Genomic DNA, 20,081 nt, shown 5'->3' on the forward strand with positions numbered 1-20,081 from the left:
ACTATTTGTACTTAGTTCCTCTTGGTAACAGTAACACATCAATAAAACAAAGGACTATTAAAGAGGCTATTTTTGGCTATTAATGGCTTCCTTAGCCCAAGCTCCCAAAGGCTTCTCCTTGAAGGAACCTGAAGGAGGAGGAATAAGAAGTTTTCAATTAAATTAAATAATATTGTAATATTAATATTTAAATTAAAGTAAATATTATAAATGGAATTAAATATTAAATCTCTTGGCAATCCCCTGCCCCCTCTTCCTGTTTGATTCTTTTGTTTTGCTTCAGTTATCTCTCCTTCTCTGACCTCTGCAAGCACCTTGAAAACAATGCAGTAATAACTAGAAGCCAACATAGATTTGTCAAGAAGGAATCCTTCCAGACTAATCTTATCTCATTCTTTGATCAGGTAAGCTCCTTGGTAGACAGTAGAAGTGTGGTAGATGGAATATATCTTGACTTCAGCAAAGCTTTTGATAAAGTGCCGCATGATATTCAGATTAGAAAGCTAACTAGATGTGGCCTGGATAAAACAAGTTTCATGTGGATACACACATGAAACTCATAGCCCACATAGTCAACAAAAGAGTGGGAAAAGCTGTAATGGGATACAATCTCAAAAATGACAGAACAATTTCAATACGAATCCAAGGCAGACTTTTCAACATCACAGTAATCCAGGTTTATGCACCAAACATCAATGCTGAACAGGCTGAAATTGACCAATTCCGTCTAGAACTGACACCAAAGAAAGATGTTCTTCTCATTATAGGGGACTGGAATGCAAAAGTAGGGAGTAAAGAGATGAAAGGAACAACAGGTAAGTTTGGCCTTGGAGTTCAAAATGAAGCAGAGCAAAGGCTAATAAAATTTCGTCAAGAGAACAAGCTAGTCATCACAAACACTCTTTTCCAACAACAGAAGAGGTGACTCTACACATGGACATCACCAGATGGGCAATACCAAAATCAGATTGATTATGTTCTCTGCAGCCAAAGATGGAGAAGCTCTATACAGTCAGCAAAAATAAGACCCGGAGCTAATTGTGGCTCTGATCATCAGCTTCTTATAGCAAAATTCAAGCTTAAACTGAAGTAGGAAAAATCACTGGGCTAGTCAGGTATAATCAAAACCAAATCCCTTATGAATACAGAGTGGTAGTGAAGAACAGATTTAAGGAACTAGATTTGGTGGACAGAGTGCCTGAAGAACTATAGATGGAGGCTCGTAACATTGTACAGGAGGCAGCAACAAAAAACATCCCAAAGAAAAGGAAATGCAAGAAAGCAAAGTGGCTGTCCAATGAGGCCTTACAAGTAGCAGAGAAGAGAAGGGAAACAAAACGCAAGGGAGCTAGGGAAAGTTACAGAAAATTGAATGCAGACTTCCAAAGAATAGCAAGGAGAGACAAGAGGGCCTTCTTAAATGAACAGGGCAAAGAAATAGAGGAAAATAATAGAAAGGGAAAAAACAGAGATCTCTTTAAGAAAATTGGAGATGTTAAAGGAACATTTCGTGCAAAGATGGACATGATAAAAGACAAAAATGATAGGGACCTAACAGAAGCAGAAGACATCAAGAAGAGGTGGCAAGAATACACAGAGGATTTATACCAGAAAGATCTGGTTGTCCCAGACAACCCAGACAGTATGGTTGCTGACCTTGAGCCAGACATCCTGGAGAGTGAAGTCAAGTGGGCCTTAGAAAGCATGGCTAACAACAAGGCCAGTGGAAGTGATGGCATTCCAGTTGAACTAATTAAAATCTTAAAAGATGACGCTGTTAAGGTGCTACACTCCATATGCCAGCAAGTTTGGAAAAATCACCAGTGGCCAGAGGATTGGAAAAGATCAGTCTGCATCCCAATCCCAAAGAAGGGCAGTGCCAAAGAATGCTCCAACTACCATACGATTGCACTCATTTCACACCCTAGCAAGGTTATGCTCAAACCCCTACAAGATAGGCTTCAGCAGTATGTGGAACAAGAACTCCCAGAAGTACAAGCTGGATTTCGAAGGGGCAGAGGAATTAGAGACCAAATTGCTAATATGTGCTGGATTATGGAGAAAGCCAGAGAGTTCCAGAAAAAATCTACTTCTGCTTCATTGACTACGCAAAAGCCTTTGACTGTGTGCACCACAGCAAACTATGGCAAGTCCTTAAAGAAATGGGAGTGCCTGACCACCTTGTCTATCTCCTGAGAAATCTATATTTGGGACAGGAAGCAACAGTTAGAACTGGATATGGAACAACTGATTTGTTCAAAATTGGAAAAGGAGTACGACAAGACTGTATAATATCCCCCTGCTTATTTAACTTATATGCAGAATACATCATGCGAAAGGCTGGACTGGAGGAATCCCAAACCGGAATTAAGATTGCTGGAAGAAATATAAGCCAACCTCAGATATGCAGATGATACTGCTCTGATGGCAGAAAGTGAGGAGGAATTAAAGAACCTCTTAATCAGGGTGAAAGAGGCGAGCACCAAAAATGGTCTGAAGCTGAATATTAAAAAAAACCTAAGATCTTGGCCACTGGTCCCATCACCTCCTGGCAAATAGAAGGAGAAGATATGGAGGCAGTGACAGATTTTACTTTCTTGGGCTCCATGCTCATGCAGATGGTGACAGCAGCCATGAAATTAAAAGACATCTGTTTTTTTGACAAACCTAGACAGCATCTTAAAAAGCGGAGACATCATTTTGCTGACAAAGGTCCGCATAGTCAAAGCTATGGTTTTTCCTGTAGTGATGTATGAAAGTGAGAGCTGGACCATAAAGAAGGCTGACCGCCGAAGAATTGATGCTTTTGAATTGTGGTGCTGGAGGAGGCTCTTGAGAGTCCCCTGGACTGCAAAGAAAACAAACCTATCAATTCTGAAGGAAATCAAGCCTGAGTGCTCACTAGAAGGACAGATCCTGAAGCTGAGGCTCCAATACCTTGGCCATTTCACGAGAAGAGAAGACTCTCTGGAGAAGACCCTGGTATTGGGAAAGTGTGAGGCCAAGAGGAGAAGGGGACAACAGAGGACGAGATGGTTGGACAGTGTCATCAAAGTTACCATCATGAATTTGTCCAAACTCTGGGAGGCAGTGGAAGACAGGAGGGCTTGGCATGCTTTGGTCCATGGGGTCACGAAGAGTCAGGCACAACTTGACTAAGCAACAACAACACACTTGGTTACAGAATCGTACTCAGAGAGTGCTTGTCAATGACTTCTCAAACTGGGAGAAGGTAACAAGTTGACTACCATAGGGTTCAGTCCTGGGCTTGGTGCTCTTCAATATTTTTATTAATGACTTGAATGAGGAACTGTGGGAAATATTTATCAGATTGGCAGATGACATTAAAGTGGGTAGAATAGTTAATACCTTGGAAGACAGAAACAACATTCAAAATGATCTGAATAGGCTTGAGCACTGGGCTGAAAACAACAGAATGAAATTTAACAGAATGAAAATATTGCACCTCAGGGAAAAAGAAATCAAAAGCACAGTTAGAAGATGGGGGATACTTGGCTCAGTAATACTCTGAGTGAGAAGGATCTTGGAATTGTTATAGATCAAAAGCTGAATATGAGCCAACAGTGAGATGTGAATGCAAAAAAGGCAAATGCTATTTTAGGCTACATTAGCCAATGTATAGTCCCCAAATCACTTAAAGTACTCTATTCAGCACTGATTAGGCCTCATCTAGAATACCGTATCCAGTTCTGAACACCACACTTTAAGAAGGATCCTGACAAATTGGAGCAACTATTGTCGAAAAGATACGGGAAATAGCTGAATGGATATCTTATCAGAAGTCATGAAAGATCAACCCCTGCAAAAGGCAACAGAAAGATGGGATCTATTTAACAAGTGGACTGAATCAACAGGCAGCAGCTGAATAACATATATTGAAATAAGAACTTTATCTACAAGGCAGAAAAGAGTAAATAGAATAACTTAAAATCTTGATATGTCAATAGGTATAGATTGGATATCAGTATGTTATTGTCTCCCCTCTTCCTCATCAATTCCAATTCCCCTTTACCTTTTTGTCACCACCTATGTTAAAAAATTAAAAAAAAACTGAAAAAAGAACTAAGATTGGATTTAGATTTAGTCATACTTAGTTTAGACCCACTGAAATCAATGGCATTCAAATTAATTGAGCAAATCAGACTGCTTAAATCTGGACTTAAACCACAGAGTGTGGAAGAACATATCTGAGCACATTAAAATAGCATGTTAGAGACTCATGTTACCCTCACTGCAACACTTTTAAAGGATCATATGGAATTCTATAGAGGTGTTCTCAGAACTAAGGCTTCTTGAATTGAATACGACTGCTAAGTAGAAATGTATAGGGTTGCCATCTAAATGGGCATTATGAAAGGTTCTTCCCAAATGAACTGTTGAAACATAAAACGGTAGCTGTACATATATGATTTTAACAGCATTCATTAAAATAATTTCCCCCAGTCCTAGTTATATAATAGCTACATGGAATTTTCATTGTTTGGGATGAAGGAAGAAATTGCTGAGAGGGGGGGAAAGGTAACCATGGCATATCATTTGCCTGGGCTTTGAGAATAAAAGTATTTCATAATTTCTTCCATGTAATATATTAACAATATTTTATTTGTATGAAATTGACATTTTCTAAGTAAACCTTGCTAATATTATATTTTTTGGATGAAAATTCCCAGAATCCCTTAGCTAGCATGTGCTGGCTGGCTTGAGACTCTGGGAGAAAGTGACTTTTTCAAGTTCTATCTTTAAAGTGCCACAAGACTATTTGCTGTTTGATAAGGGCTGATATCTTCCATTTTGTCTAGCTCATCAGCCAGGTCAACAGAAGATACTGGCCCACTAACATTTCTAACCTGATCTCTCTCAGTTTCCTCTGTAAACCATTTGGGGTCCAAAAGGCATCAACAGCAAATATAACTGTGAATTTTCATGCTTTTTGAAACCTAATTCTTCTTATCTCCCCACATGCAATCAGTGAAAAATGTTCTGCAGTTTTCCAGATTGCTTCAGCCCTCAAATTTTTCTTTCTTAATGTTTTTGTTTAAAAATACTAGCAACATTATTTACCACTCCTACTCTCTCTTCATTTTCTCTCAGAGATGTAGATGAGAACTGCCCAAGCATTTATGGCAGATGTTCTCCCTTGATCTTCAGAAAAACAAATAATAAAGGTAGCTCATAATAACTGACTTGAGGAGTACGGTATTTATATTAAACATGATGTGCTGTCAAGACAATTCAGACTTATTTGTGACTTCTTGATAAAGGACCTATTTTTTTAACTTAAGCCAATTTGTTATTAAAGTAATAAAAATGTACCATTGTACAATGCAGGATTTCCTTTCTGTTCAGTGGATGTTTCTTCCCAAATCATCAGGAAACAGCAATGATTCTAAGCAGTCAGCACTTAACAAGAGAGCTTCCTTTTTATATGCTGGAAAGATGGTAATTTTTTGAATCTTCTTCCTGTATGTCTCAGAGCTCAAGAAACAGAATCATCCGCTTTTCTTCCCCTGAGCTTTCTAACACACAATCAACTAGAAGGTTGTTTTTGTATAGTTCTTTATGGACTATGGGAGGCCCACAAGAGGATTTCTTTCAATTCATTAAAACATTATGGCAAGTTACACACAATGACTAAGAAGTCTTCATGAATGAAACACTTATCATCTTCCCTGTAGGTTGCTCAAGAATGAGCATGGATAACTGAACCAGTACAGGCAAGTGCCCTTGTGGTATTGTGGTCATACAGTGTTTGAGAGAGGCTTGGGAGAACCAGTTCAAATTTCCATGGACCCATGAAACTCACTGGATGCTCTCAGCTGACCTGTCTTACAGAGTTATTGTAAAGATAGGGTGGGGATGAGCAGAGCCGAGTACTACTTGAAGGAAAGGTCAGGTCAAACCTCAGAAGATTACCTTTAAAAAAGAACTTATTTTGCTACATGCTACTTTTGATTAACTGCAGATTGTTAGAATTATTTGACAGAGCCATCTGCAAAAGTGAATTGCTTAGTATGACTGATGGAACATCTAAGAAAACTCTTGATGGCTCTGTCAAGCGGCCATTTCTGTTTGTGTTTACCACAAACAGAAAATATTGTGAAAATGTAAAGTACTTTGTTCCAAGATGCCTTGAATTACAGCCTCACCCATCCACAATACAGCTGCAGGTAGGATAGGATTCATGGAACATACAATTCTGGACCCAGGTGTTTTCAGTTTGAGTTTTGTTTGCTATTACCTATGGAGGTTTTTTCTCATGAGAAGAGAAGACTCCCTTGAGAAGACTCCCTGGATAAACCCCTGATGTTGGGAAAGTGTGAAGGCAAGAGAAAAAGGGGATGACAGAGGACGAGATGGTTGGACAGTGTCACTGAAGCTACCAACATGAATTTGACCCAGCTCTGGGAGGCAGTGGAAGACAGGAAGGCACACTCTGGTCCATGGGGTCACGAAGAGTTGGACATGACTTAACGACTAAACAACAACAAATGGATATTTTTGGGGGTCAGTTTTTATTTTTTGTGTGTTTGTGTTTAGTGGACAGATCATTATTTCTGTTTTATTGCTGTGAGCAGTCCAAAATAGTGCTATGCCACTAGCTGGATGGGATAGAAATATAATTAATTAATTAATTAATTAAAACTGTAGGTGATAACAGGCAAAAATGTAATTTCATTCCAGCTCATTACTGCAATATATAACTTGCTGCAAAAGTAACTCATTCAAATTGTGAGGTACCTCTAAGTTTTGGGTTGGATGTATATTGCGGTAATGAATAAATGGGGAGAGCTTATATGGCTGCTGAGAACTGAGAAAGGCTCATGGCCAGCCAAGGCAGCAATTTTTTGATGCACTGCAGAAAGCAGTGTGTGTACGACAGGACAATAGATCCAAGTGCATGCATTCCTCTACGTGTCTCCTTTCCCTCCTGACTTTTTGGTGTTTTCACATTATGCAAAATGCAACACAAATATCTCCATACTGGGCTGATCATGCCTACTGGGAATGTTATATATGCAAAAATAAAACTTTCTCCTCTCCCAGCATAGCTTGTCCCAAGATGTTTCCCCCTGTTTGTTTACCTCACCCTAAAATTGATCTCCTGGGAGACATGAGGAATTGTAACAGTTTCCTGTAGATCTAAGGAGGAGACAACCCTAGATATAAAGGTGGACCTTGTGTCAAAGTGTAAAGCTTGCATTAGGAAATGAACAAAAGTCACTTAAAGCCTTCAAAGCAAAAACAGTCCAGATTCATCCTCCATTTGATAATGTCCATAACATCATTCAATGACAGTGGCTGCTGTTGATAAATCAAAAAATTATACCAGTATAACTTTACTGGTGTTAATTTCAGCTGCAAATTGATTTAAGTGAAGAAGTCAGCAGAGGCATTGGCTATTGTGTACTGGTGCATGACAGCAAATACCTACATCAGCTTCGTAACTTCTGACAATTTGTGGCTGAAATGTATGCTGATGGAGTTATGCTGGCTGGCATACTGAATATGATTCTGGCCACTGAAAAAAGGATTAGGAGTCTAGTAATCTTAAGCAACTGTTTTAATGACTTTAGCATCTTTCTGCACCAAGAACTTATTTTTCTTATTTAATATCCTCTTCAGGGCATCCTTCACCTCTTTGTTCCCCAGGCTATAGATCAAAGGATTCAACATGGGATTCACGACAGTGTAAAATACAGATACAACCTTGTCTTCATTTGGCGAAGAGTCTGAACTGGGCCGCATGTACATAAATACAGCTGCTCCCAAAAAAAAAACAAAAAAAAAACACATCACAACAACAGTTAAAGTGACAAGCACAGGTGGAAAAAGCTTTGCGCTGGCCTTCAGCAGAGCGGATTATCAAAATGGCAGAGACAATGTAAACATAAGAAATGCATATTTCCAAGGTAATGAACACACCATTAAAAATGCAGAAGGAAAAGAGAATGATCTCATTCACTCTAGTGTCAGTGCAGGAAAGGTTGAGGAGGGGAATGACATCACAGAAGAAATGTTTTATGATATTGGAGAGACAGAAAGAGAACCAGAAAGCACAGATTGTGTGTATCATTGAAATGGCAAAGCCACAAAGATATGATCCAATAATGAGGGACATGATGACGTTATAGAGCAAGGGTTTACAGATTGCCACATATCGATCATATGCATTCCAGCTAGAAGGAAACATTCAGTAGTCTCAAATGCAATGAAGCTGTACATCTGAGCAGCACAACCACCAAAAGAGATGGCCTCATTCACTGCTATCAGGTTCATCAGCATCTTGGGGGTGGATAACTGAAGAATAGGAGAAGTCCAGAAAGGCCAAGTGCCTGAGGAAGAAATATTTAGGGGTGTGCAGTTGCAGGTCAACCCTGATTAATGTGATCATGCCCAGGTTTCCAATTACTGTAATCAAATACATGCTCAGGAACACCACAAATAAAGCACCTTGGAGTTCAGCTCTGTTAATCCCAGAAGAATGAATTCAGTCACAGTGGTATAGTTTCCTTCAAGCATTTTATGAGGACCTGAATAGTATGATGGATAAGGAGTTAAAATCGGAACTGGATGAATGTGACTTTTCTCCGTTCTTCTCTCTGTGTGTTTTCTTGGTAGAAATCACTCTGTGTAAATCAGCCAAACCTGTGGCTTGTTTTACCTCTTCACTTCAGTGCAGCTGCTGATTATGATGGATGTCACTTCCTACCCACACATTTGCCCTTCAATGAAAAACATAATCATGACTGTGACTCAAACAACTCTTCATCTCTGCAGGAGAATGCAAGCTCCTAGTGGCCTCAATGGTTGATGGAAGTACGTACAACAGTTCCCAATTCCCATGGAACCTGTATTACTTGCCTTCTACGGTATGTCTTTTGTTACTTTTATTTGGAGGACTGCTTTAATACAGCTTACTCCCAAATCCTGAGTGCTGCAGGAGAAAAACAGTTTCTGCTTGAAACGGTACCTCCATACACAGCATCATGAAACTAAAAATTCTTAGGGGAGTGGTGTCTATTGGGTATGTTTGGAAATTATTTTATTAATTTATTTATTATATTTCTATCCCGCTCCCCGCCCCACCAGACAAGTCTACTCAGGGCGGGTTCCATTAAACATTATACACTAAAACAATTCAAAACAATAATGTTAGTATTGCTCAAGATGGGAAAACAGAAAATTATAATAAGAATAACATCAAGTATTGACAGAAGGGAAGGCCTGCCTGAAGAGCCAAGTTTTTAATTGGCTCTTAAAAACAGTAAAACAATAGGGTAATAAGTGGCAATGAACATATTGAACAAGCAGAGAACCTGTTTATTCTGGAAAATACATCTGGAAATAGAGGTAGAGTCGGGATGCTACACTAGCCATAGACTTGGGAGAGGTAGCATTGGAACGGAAGGTCAAATCACACACTAAATAAAATGTGTGTTCTCTGAATCTACATTTTTTCACCTCTGTGGGGATGACTCCTTCACAGCACTATCCGACTTGCAAGGGAAGCATGTGCCTACCTCCTAATGGCCAATTATGAAACAGAAGCAAGATAATTTGCAAGATGCTAAGCGAGGCAAGATGTAGTAGAATATACAGACATCTTTTATTCTTAAGGGGACTCTGCTTCTAATGATGTGCTAACAATATTGCCTAGTTTGGGCCTGAGAGAGGGAGGAAGTGAAATCATTTTGAGAATATCAGCCTATAGTCAAGGAAGAACCAGATTAGGTAAGACAAAGAAAGGAACCCTTCACTTAATGGTAGTTATATGTCTCCACCACTGTTGTCTCTTGTAAACCTGTGTAATCATATCGACCCCCACTGCTAACAGTATAGATTATATAGACCAACTGTTCCCCCAGTTACCACATTCTCTGAGCTTAATGATAGCAAAGCTATCCAAATCCTTTTTCTTTCTATTGCAGACAAGGTTTAGCATAATTTTTTTGTGTACTGTGTAAAGTTACTTTTAAGTAGAATAAGTAAAATGACATGTTGAAACCATCTATAATTGATCATTCTTACAATTAATCATTCTCACCGACCAGATAGGCGGGGTATAAATAAATAAATAAATAAATAAATAAATAAATAAATAAATAAATAAATAAATAAATAAACAAACAAACAAACAAACAAACAAACAAACAAACAAACAAACAAATAAATAAATAAATAAATAAATAAATAAATAAATAAATAAATAAATAAATAAATAAATAAAGGTGCTAAAGTGTGTAAGAAGCAGTATAAATGGTAAGAAACATCGGAAGAGTCATGAAGTGCATCTAGTCTGGTCCTGCATTCCCACAGTGCCTAACCTGATAGTCACGGAGCGCAGAAGCAGGACAGGACACCAATAGCATCTTTTATCTTCAGAATAAATCTGTGAAATATGTTTGTTAAGTGATAGTGACTTTTCTATTCTATAATTGATTATTGGGTCCCAGAGCATCATCCTACCACTACTCATTATGGATGGCTTCAGCATATCACTACATTCATTCTTCTTAAAAATATAAAGCAAAAAAGCAAAAAGCAAAGTGTGCTGCTTATATACTGCCTCATAGCACTTCAAGCACTCTCTGGGCAGTTTACAAGTTAATTATGCAGGTTACACATTGCCCCCCCCCCAGCGACCTGGGTACTCATTTTACTGACCTCTGAAAGATAGAAGGCTGAGTCAACCTTGAGCCAGCTACCTGGGATTGAAGCCCAGGTTGTGAGCACAGTTTTGGCTGCAGCACAGCAGTTTAACCACTGCACCATGAGGCTCTGAACTTTCTGAGTTCTGAAGCAAGAGCTTTATAGTCACAGAAGGTTACAGCACCCACTGCCAAAACAATCTTAGAATGCTTTAGCTTGATTTAGGAAGACAGCAAACTGCTTTCTAACAAGCCAGATCAATTTTCCTTCTGTAACTCCGTTTTTGGGATTTCATATTGGGATCTTTTTGGGCCACATCTGAAGATTCTGAGGATTGAGCTCAGAACTGTCTGCTTGCAAAACATGTGCACAATCCCATTATTCTCTTTGATAATGGAATAAGAACAGTGGAGGACCTCCTACCGTCACATGGACAAAGTTTCTGAGAATGCATCTTCTCCACCTACATATATTGTTTGGTGCATCTGGACAGCTAAACCTGAGGGCTCTTGTGACCTCCTCCCAGAGATTACAGGATTGCAGTTATCAGCTGAAATACAGTAGTAAGTCACAACTATGGTAGGCCCATTGAATCAGTGAGGATTTGGCGAGTCAACATCTCTGTAAGTTCCATTGATTCAAGAAGCTTACTCTAGTTGCAACTTACTATTGGATTTTCAGTTACCATTATACTTTCTGGGGTTTAGGGCAGGTTTTCCTGTGCCTGGCTATTTATCTGGCTATTTAAGTGCCTCAAAATCCTACCAGTTGCACTAGCTCCTATAATCCCTGGGATGTTGATGACTTTGCTTTTTAAATCCTTCTTTGTCTTTTTCTCCATCTGCCAGTCCGCTGCTACATTCTTGTGGCTTCTCCTCCAGCCAGTAGCAGATGCTTGTCTCTTCAGCAGGGAACCTGCCACAGAAAATGGTGTTGGCATATGCATTTTCGATCAAGAGTTACAAGAGGTGTCCCATGTTTCATCCACAGTTAGTTGGGCATCTTCTGTCTGGTGAAGATGACATGGCACTAAAGAAGAGTGCTGAGGTAACACTTGTAAATCTAGCTGGGGAAAGAACATCCAATCCATTAGCTGAATTACATTTTTGGCAGAAAAGCCATGAGAATGCCCAACCTATAGTAGGAGAGGAATGACAATAAGAAGATTATTAAGTGTCAGACTGTGCTTGGAGAATAGGAGGGACTGTGGACAAGAATTTTGACAGAGAAAGTTCACCAGGAGGCAAGAAATCTCTGCTTGTGCAGTCCTGATGGTAAAATGTTCCTATCATCACTACTGAAACCAACAGGTCACATAATTATGTAAGCTGTAAGTCTAGATAGTTGCTATGCATGTACAACTAGAAGGCATGTAGGCTCTTTCCACATAATCAGAGATCTTGCAAGTGTCCCTGACACATGTGTGGAGAGCCTATATATCTATAGCGGTACTCTTGTAAACTTTATTCATTGATCTGGGTAGAACCCGTAGAGCTGAGAAGAAAGGAAAGAAGGTGCAACATAGGTTTCCTCCTCCACTTGTTGACACAAGTTTCCAAAAAAGAGATTATGCTTTCTGTTCTGAATATCCCACTTCCTCTTATTGCAGTTTGCTTTGGTCAATAGGACAGCATTACCCTTTCCTTAAAAAAGAAAAAAGAAAAAAGAAAAAAAAAAGGAATTTTGCTACTATGCATCTCTGATAGCCACTTGAGTGGACTATTGTACCATGCTATATGTGGGGTTGCTCTAAGAACATTTTGCACATTAATTGATCTGGAATAGGACTACCAGTGAGTATCACAATTCAGACCAGAGAGTTAGGCTTTGGGTGTTTTTTGCAGAATATTGTACTGACACAGCAAATTTTTACTAGTTGTGAATTTGTTTCTAGGGTGTCAGTTTTTCCATGTCTAGGGTTTATACAGTTGAAGAATTGCCTTCTTCCATATGTCACTCTCTTACATTTAGAGTTAAATGTTGAATTTTTTGTGGGGAGAAGAAGCTACCACTATCAGTGGCAAATCTGATCTCTACACAGCATTTTTGTGGTGGCTTTCCAATTATAGCATTTCCCCCCCTCCCCAACAGAAGTTCCTTACATCCATCTGTTGACCATTTCAGAAAAGTATTTTTTGTGGTCACTAAGAAAGGGTGTTTGCGATTTCCATTTGCTACAGTTTTAGGGACATTTAAACTTGAGCCCTTTATCTATACAAAGCAGCAAGACACTAGAAAGACGAGTCAGATTTACTGTGTTTCAGTAGATGATAGTTCTTCCCTGAAGAAAGAAAATATCTAAGCACTTCAGCAGCTAATGATGCTATTCAGTGGAAGGCAGAATGAATTGTAAAACATGCTGATACCTATTCAAACTAAGTCATCTGTGGCATTCCAACTTGCTTTCCAAAATGATAACAATGATGATAAATGATTAAGACTGTATGGCTTCTAGTGCCTCTTAAATAATAATGCATACAGTCTGGTTCTACAAACTCAAGAGGGACATACTTCCTGCAAGTATGTGGAAGACTAATCTTAGCTAACAACTAAAAGGTTTGTCTTTCATATAATATTATTAAGGCCCTATAATATTTTGAGACTGCAGACTGCAAAGGCACCTATGAAAGGGCTCCCACATAGGCAGTGCTGGAGTATTTCTTTGTTGCTTCTGGGATTTGGAGACCTGATTGTCTGCTGAGGCCATCTTTGAGCCATCTTTGTCATTAATGAAAAAGCACCGGACTCAGATATACTTAGAATTAATGGTGACAGCCTTCTTTCCGTACATGTATCTGTTATATTCATAAATAAAACAGATGGTGGAGGTGTATGTTACAATGTACCACCCATAAAGTAGTACAGTATATGGATAAATATAATTCATTTTCTCCTCTAAAGAGATACTGTTCTTCTTATTTACAATTTCTGGCCTAATACCCTTAATCATGGTTATCCCAAACTAACAGGCATCCAGAGAGATCTAATGAGAACCAATGAGTAAAAGCATGGGTGGGGGATCTGTGAGCTTTCAGATCTGAAGAAATACGTCCATCATCTTTCAGCACTGGCCAGCTTGGCAGAGGCAGAGGGGAAATCCAACAACATCTGGATTTTCACAGACCCCTCTCTGCAGGACAGAGTGGCAGCCTACATCCAGAGAGATCCACGTTGAATTCCCCACTCATGTGTGAAGTTCATTGGATGACTTTGGCTCACTCACTATCTCTTAACAAACATATTTCACAGATTTGCTCTGAAGATAAAATTGAGATGTGTGTAGCACATAAGTGTGAAGATGCTATTGGTGTCCTGTCCTGCTTCTGGGCTCCATGACTATCAGGCTAGGCACTGTGGGAATGCAGGACCAGACTAGATGCACTCCATGACTCTTCTTATGTTTCTTACCATTTATACTGCTTCTTACACACTTGAGCACCTTGTAAGAAAAGTAAAAAACAATCAAAGCAATAGAGTAATCACAATGTGGGTAAGTACCAGTATGGGGATGATATCCACCTCCACCTCTCCTTGCCATCCAAATCTCAGGAAGCTCTTTTGACTCTAGATCAGTAGATGAGGGTGAATAAACTGAAACTTAACTCAGACAAGATACTGGTGCTCTTGGTCAATCAAAAGGCAGATCAGGGAACAGGGATGAAGCCTATGCTGGATGGGGTTACACTCCCTCTGAAAACACTGGTGTGCAGCTTGGGGGTGTTCCTAGCTTCATCTCTGAGTCTGGATGCTCAGGTTTTAGCAGTGACCAGGAGTGCATTTGCACAATTAAAACTAGTGTGCCAGAAACACTTAGGAGTAGACTTAAGAGGTTTGATTTGGCCATGGTGACATTAATTACCTCCTGGCTGGATTACTTTAACAAGCTCTACGTTAGGTTTCTTATGGAAAATGTCAAGAAACTTCAGCAGCCAAATAACTCTGGTTGGTTACAGGGATCACATAACTCCCCTGTTATAGCAGCTCCACTGGCTGTTGATCCATTTCCAAGCACAATTCAGAGTGCTGGCTCTAACCTATGAAGTCCTAAATGGCTGGGGTCCAGGCTGTCTCAAGGACTGCTTTTCCTATTATGAGCCTCTTTGAGGACTAAGATCATCAGGAGATGCCTTTTTCTCTCAACCCTGTCACCTTCACCCAGGAGAGGGCCTTCTTTGTTGCTGCTCCCAGACTTTGGAACTCCCTCCCACAGGAGGCTAGGCAGGCTCCATCTTTGCTGTCCTTCCACGAGCAAGGGAAAACCTCTCTCTTCAGGTAACCTTTTCTTGAGTGGCTGTCTGCCTATGTGGGATGTTAAATGGATTGGTGTACCTTACTGCTTTGAATGTGTTTTGGCATTGCTCATGTTTTTCCTTACAGTATTTTTAAAAATCATTTTGTATTTGGATACTCACCAATGTTATACTATCTTTAAATGATGTTGGCTGCCTTGAGTCCTTTTTAAGGAGAAAGGGGGGCTAAAAATACCTTTAAAAAGCAAGCAAGCAACATTTGGGGAATAATATAGAACCTTAATTTAAAAATATTTTCATTCATTCATTCATTCATTCATTCATTCATTCATTCATTCATTCATTCATTCATTCATTCATTCATTCATTCATTCATTCAAGCAATTTGAGGTGGGGAGGATCTCAGGATTGCTGTATCTCTTCCCTGTTGGCAGCATATGAGGAGGGGTAAATTGCCTGAACATTATTGTAGCACAATATATCTAATCAATGCCTTTAGGTGGCAGCAGCAGCAGCTGCTAGCCTCGTGGCACAGTGGTTGAATTGTAGTGTTGCAGCCAAAACTCTGCTCATGGTCAGTGTTCAATACCAATAGATTCTGGCAACTGGCTCAAGGCTTTCCATCCTTCTTGGTAAAATGAGTACCAGCTCACTGGAGGCAGGGAGGTATCCCTTTTGTATTTGCCCTTCGGATTAACATTGGAGCTGGTAGAGACCAAATGAGAAGCAAAAGTTCTAAAAGCTTGGTATGTGTCGTATATGCTTTTATTAAGTTGTACTAGGATTTTATGGATCTTGTTATGTGTATATTTATTGATATTTTATATCGTTTACTGTATAGATAAGAAAAAAGAGCTGTAACTATCCCAAGCCCACTGTTTCTAAATTAATATATATTTTTATTTTATGCTTAGCACCTGAAGGCGGCCACCACTGAAACTTGTCAAGCCTGCTCTTTCAAGATAAGAATAAAATCTGTGTTGCCAGCATTTTTATACATCTTGAGACTTAAGTCTCCCATTTGTACTTTCGCCACCAGGGGGTGTAACAGTTCCCTTTGCTTGGTATCTATCTGCCCCCTGCACCCCACAAGAGACTTGGGCGAGCAAACCACCATGAAGAACATGGGATGGGGACACAGGGGATCCCAAGATGGATATTTTCTGTTGTAAGTCCAGCTCTTCCAATACTGTGTTGAGATGGTGGCACCGGATGATGAGGTGGTCCTTGCTGTGCTCTTCGGTGCAGGAGTTCAGCTTGGGGCAGCACAGGGTCTCCAACGCCAGAGCCCTATGCCTCTCTCTGGAAAAGGTGCTTCATTCTGATCTAGCTTCATATGGCTGTGTCCTTGGGCCCGCTCATCCCCACCAGAATGTCTGCTGCCCAGTGCACCCTCGCCAGATGTTTCAGTTCAGGGCTTCAAAATTCATCATTATATTTCATAGCCTTGGTCGTATCTTTTGGTATAATAGTTCATCGCTGAACTTTGGGGATGCTTTCAAGGGACCTTGCCTAATGTCTTCAAAATGAAGTGGGCTATGCCCACCCAAAAGGCTGTCTTGGTTAGACTTACTCAGCTGTTTGCTGCAAACCTTAGCTGGCCTACCCACCTCTGCCCACCACCGCTTCCTCTCCTGTGCTCATCCAGTGCTGTTAAAATGCTTTTAAAGTGAAATACTCCCAGTTCTGGCCCAGCATGAAATGGCAGCTATGATCATAGATACTTTTCAGAATCATATTTTGTTTTTTTCCAGGTGCAGTCTCTCCCCCCCGAAACCAGCTCTCTGAAGCTTAACAGGCCGAATCCCCTCCCTAGTGTCTACATGTACACTGGTTTGGAACACAAATAGATACAGTAGATAAATAAATTACAGCTTCTTTATTTTACCTATGCAAATCAATGAGAAGATGGTGATCCAGAGTTTCACATCAGTTCTAATTTGGGGATTTAAAGAGAATCCGTCTGAGTCCATTTGGATGGAGATCAAGATGGGTTCTGTACAATGGAGAATTGGACTGTGAACTGGATCAGGGAAATGTGCACAGTCTTACTGGACAGCCATCTCCCAGGCTTCCCGCAGCTCGATCTTGCACTGTAGAGCCAGAATTGAGGAACAGGCTGCATGAGACGACCCCCAAACACCTTTCCATCTTTGTGATTCTAAGGCTACATCACTGTTGAGATTGCATCAAGGATTGAGAGGTACATGGTGAGAGAGATCAACTGCTTTCAGACTGTATCTTGGAAAAAATCCTCTCTTTTAAAAACTACAGCTCTCTCCCAACCAACTGAGCTACTGTAGCCATGCATGGCCAGCGGTGTCAAAGCCAAAGGAGTAAAATACCATGAATCTCTCTTAGCCAGGTTATGCTTATACCATTCTTTTTCTCTGCTCATTTTAATGCCATTAGGAACATCCGTCACTCCCCTACTCCAAAGTACTGCTCTTGGAATGGTTTAGCACATAATAAAACAAAGCAGTTATGTGATCCAATATTTCTCCTAGTGCAACAACTAAAATCAGCCACTTTTGGATGTTAACAAGATCTATCACAAGCAAGTCATGCAAAATCCTAAGTATTTTCATCACTTAAAAGTGTTGGCTTCACAGAAGGTGAAATGCTAAATTATAAATGATAAAGCACATTAAAAAGCACATGAAATACATTATTACTCACTAAGGCAGAACTGGAAGCTCATAAGAAGCTGTTTTTACATTATGCAAGCTACTTACAATGGCTTTTCCATAGATGGCTCTCTCATGATTGGGGCCATATTTAAATAAATTACCAATTAATGTGTACTGTGAGCCATCAGTTAGGCCTTTTCCATAGAACTGCCAACTCTACTCCTGGTAGTTGTCAGTTCTGCAGTCATGTTCTGTGAAATGGGCTGCTACCCTTCTTTTGGGTATGTGGAACAGGAAAATGGTTTAAAGGGCCTCATACCTTGGATTTGTTTGGATAAAGTTCAGGGTTCCTCATACAGTGCAGTTACCAGTATGACAGCCATATGAGTCAGTGGGAATCCCGCAACAACATTATGATTTTAGTAATGCTTTTATTGACATACGTAATTTAGAGGTTGGGAGTTTGATTCTCCAGTGTGCCTCTCAGGAAATGAGCCAGTGACTCTTGCATAAGCTGCATGTTCCCAAAGTGTAGAGAAGGAGGAACCAGTAAACCATTTCCAGAAAATCCTCGGAAGACCGCCATAGCCCAGATCACCTTAATGACAGAATTCTTCAGATAATGGACAACAAGCCAATGAATTCCTGTAGTCTTTCATGATGTTACAGATTTTGGCAGAACACTTTGTGGAGCAGGATCTTTTGAGCTGCATGAGCCTTCATCTGGTATATATACATAAGTAGGGATGTGCATGCATGGATACAGAAGCACACAAACAGGTATACAGGAGAATGTGTGAACAGCAGGAACAGAAGGTTGTGAAACTCACAAGGCACAGTCAATGGCATTTTAAGCATAGTTCAAAATGACAAGGTAAACATAGGCAAACATTTAAAAAAGCAGTAATATGTGAAGAAAGATAACATAAACTTCCTAGCTTTGTGATGTTAAACCCTGTAAATAATAGAGGAAACGGTTGTTGTGGGTTTTTCGGGCTTCTTGGCCGTGTTCTGAAGGTGGTTCTTCCTAACGTTTCGCCAGTCTCTGTGGCCGGCATCTTCAGAGGACAGCAAACTGTGCTCTGATGTAGTTGGCTTGGAGTGCCAGCCACAGAGACTGGCGAAACGTTAGGAAGAACCACCTTCAGAACACGGCCAAGAAGCCCGAAAAACCTACAACAACCATTAGATCCCGGCCGTGAAAGCCTTCGCGAATACAATAGAGGAAACCATTGTCTTAATTAAGGATAACATGAATAGAATCAGATATGCAATATCTTTTTATGCACTTTGAATGACATACATGATGCACACTAGTATTGAGTTCATGTCATTTCATTTTTGCTTCATAATTGTCCTGTTCAGTGTCTGCTACGTATTCTTATGTAAATTATGACAAAGATAATTTCATTTTCATGGATTGCCTGAGAGCTTCCTTCACTTCCTTGTTCCTCAGGCTATAGATCATAGGATTCATCATTGGGACCACCACTGTGTAGAATAGAGATGCTACTTGATCCTGGCCCAAGGAGTAGCTTGTGTTGGGGCGCAAATATGTAAATATCAGAGTCCCATAAAAGATGGTAACAGCGCTAAGGTGAGAAGTACATGTGGAGAAGGCCTTGTACCTGCCTTGAGCAGAACGGATCTTGAGGATGGCCAACAAAATAAATAGGTAGGAGAAGAGAATGATGCTTAGGGACCCGACTGTGGTGACTCCTGCTAGGAAGGAAATGATTGTTTCTGTGACGCGTCTATCAGAACTTACGGCTAAAAGGGGAGGCGTGTCACAAAAAAAATGTTGGATGACATTAGAACCACAGTAACGCAACCTACTTAAAAAACACACTGTAATCACTGCATTTGTGAAACCAATGAAACATGAGGCAGTAATCAAGAAGACACAGAGTTTTGGGGACATGATAGCTGAATACAGCAGTGGGTTACAGATGGCCATGTAACAGTCATATGCCATTGTGGCCAGCAGGAAACACTCTGTGCACACCCAAGCAACAAAAAAGTAGAGCTGAGCAAAACACTCATTGAAGGAAATGGATTTGTAATCTGCTAGAAGGCCCATGAGCATCTTCGGGGTGATGACTGATGAGTAACAGATATCAACAACAGACAAGTTTCAGCGGAAGAAATACATGGGTGTGTGAAGCCGGGTGCTGAGCTGTATTAACAGAATCAGGCCCAGATTCCCCATCAGGGTAATGATGTAGACCATGAGGAACACTCCAAAGAGAGGAAACTGCTGCTCTGGATTTACAGAGAAACCAAAGAGAACAAACTCTGTCACCATGGTGCAGTTTTCCTCTAGCTGTGTTTTCATATTCAGAGATCTGGTGAATGATATAAGAAGTCATGTCAGTCATTCCTTGAATACTCTTCAGAAATCTAAACTCTCCTGGTGAATTATGGTTTGAAATGAAGTTCTCCTTTAATCTGATCACTGGTATCTCTACCTATGTCCTTTATAACCTTTGTGGAATAAAGGTTATTTTAGAGCCATTTCCCATATAGTATT

General features: G+C 40.1%; 1 protein-coding gene and 1 pseudogene across 2 annotated transcripts; both read right to left on the reverse strand.

The window, feature by feature from the left end:
• Nucleotides 1-6,460: 6,460 nt before the first annotated feature.
• LOC140704057 (olfactory receptor 8U9-like) lies at nucleotides 6,461-8,623 on the reverse strand (annotated as a pseudogene). The gene has a single exon (XR_013540685.1). The product of XR_013540685.1 is annotated as an olfactory receptor 8U9-like (transcript).
• A 448-nt stretch (nucleotides 8,624-9,071) lies between these two features.
• On the reverse strand, nucleotides 9,072-20,081 carry LOC110085666 (olfactory receptor 5J3-like). The gene is given in 1 exon segment (XM_078383499.1): nucleotides 9,072-20,081. A coding segment is annotated over 1 exon segment (945 nt). The 5' UTR covers nucleotides 19,887-20,081; the 3' UTR covers nucleotides 9,072-18,941.

The sequence above is a fragment of the Pogona vitticeps genome, chromosome 1 (assembly GCF_051106095.1).
Source record: "Pogona vitticeps strain Pit_001003342236 chromosome 1, PviZW2.1, whole genome shotgun sequence".
Lineage (NCBI taxonomy): Eukaryota > Metazoa > Chordata > Lepidosauria > Squamata > Agamidae > Pogona > Pogona vitticeps.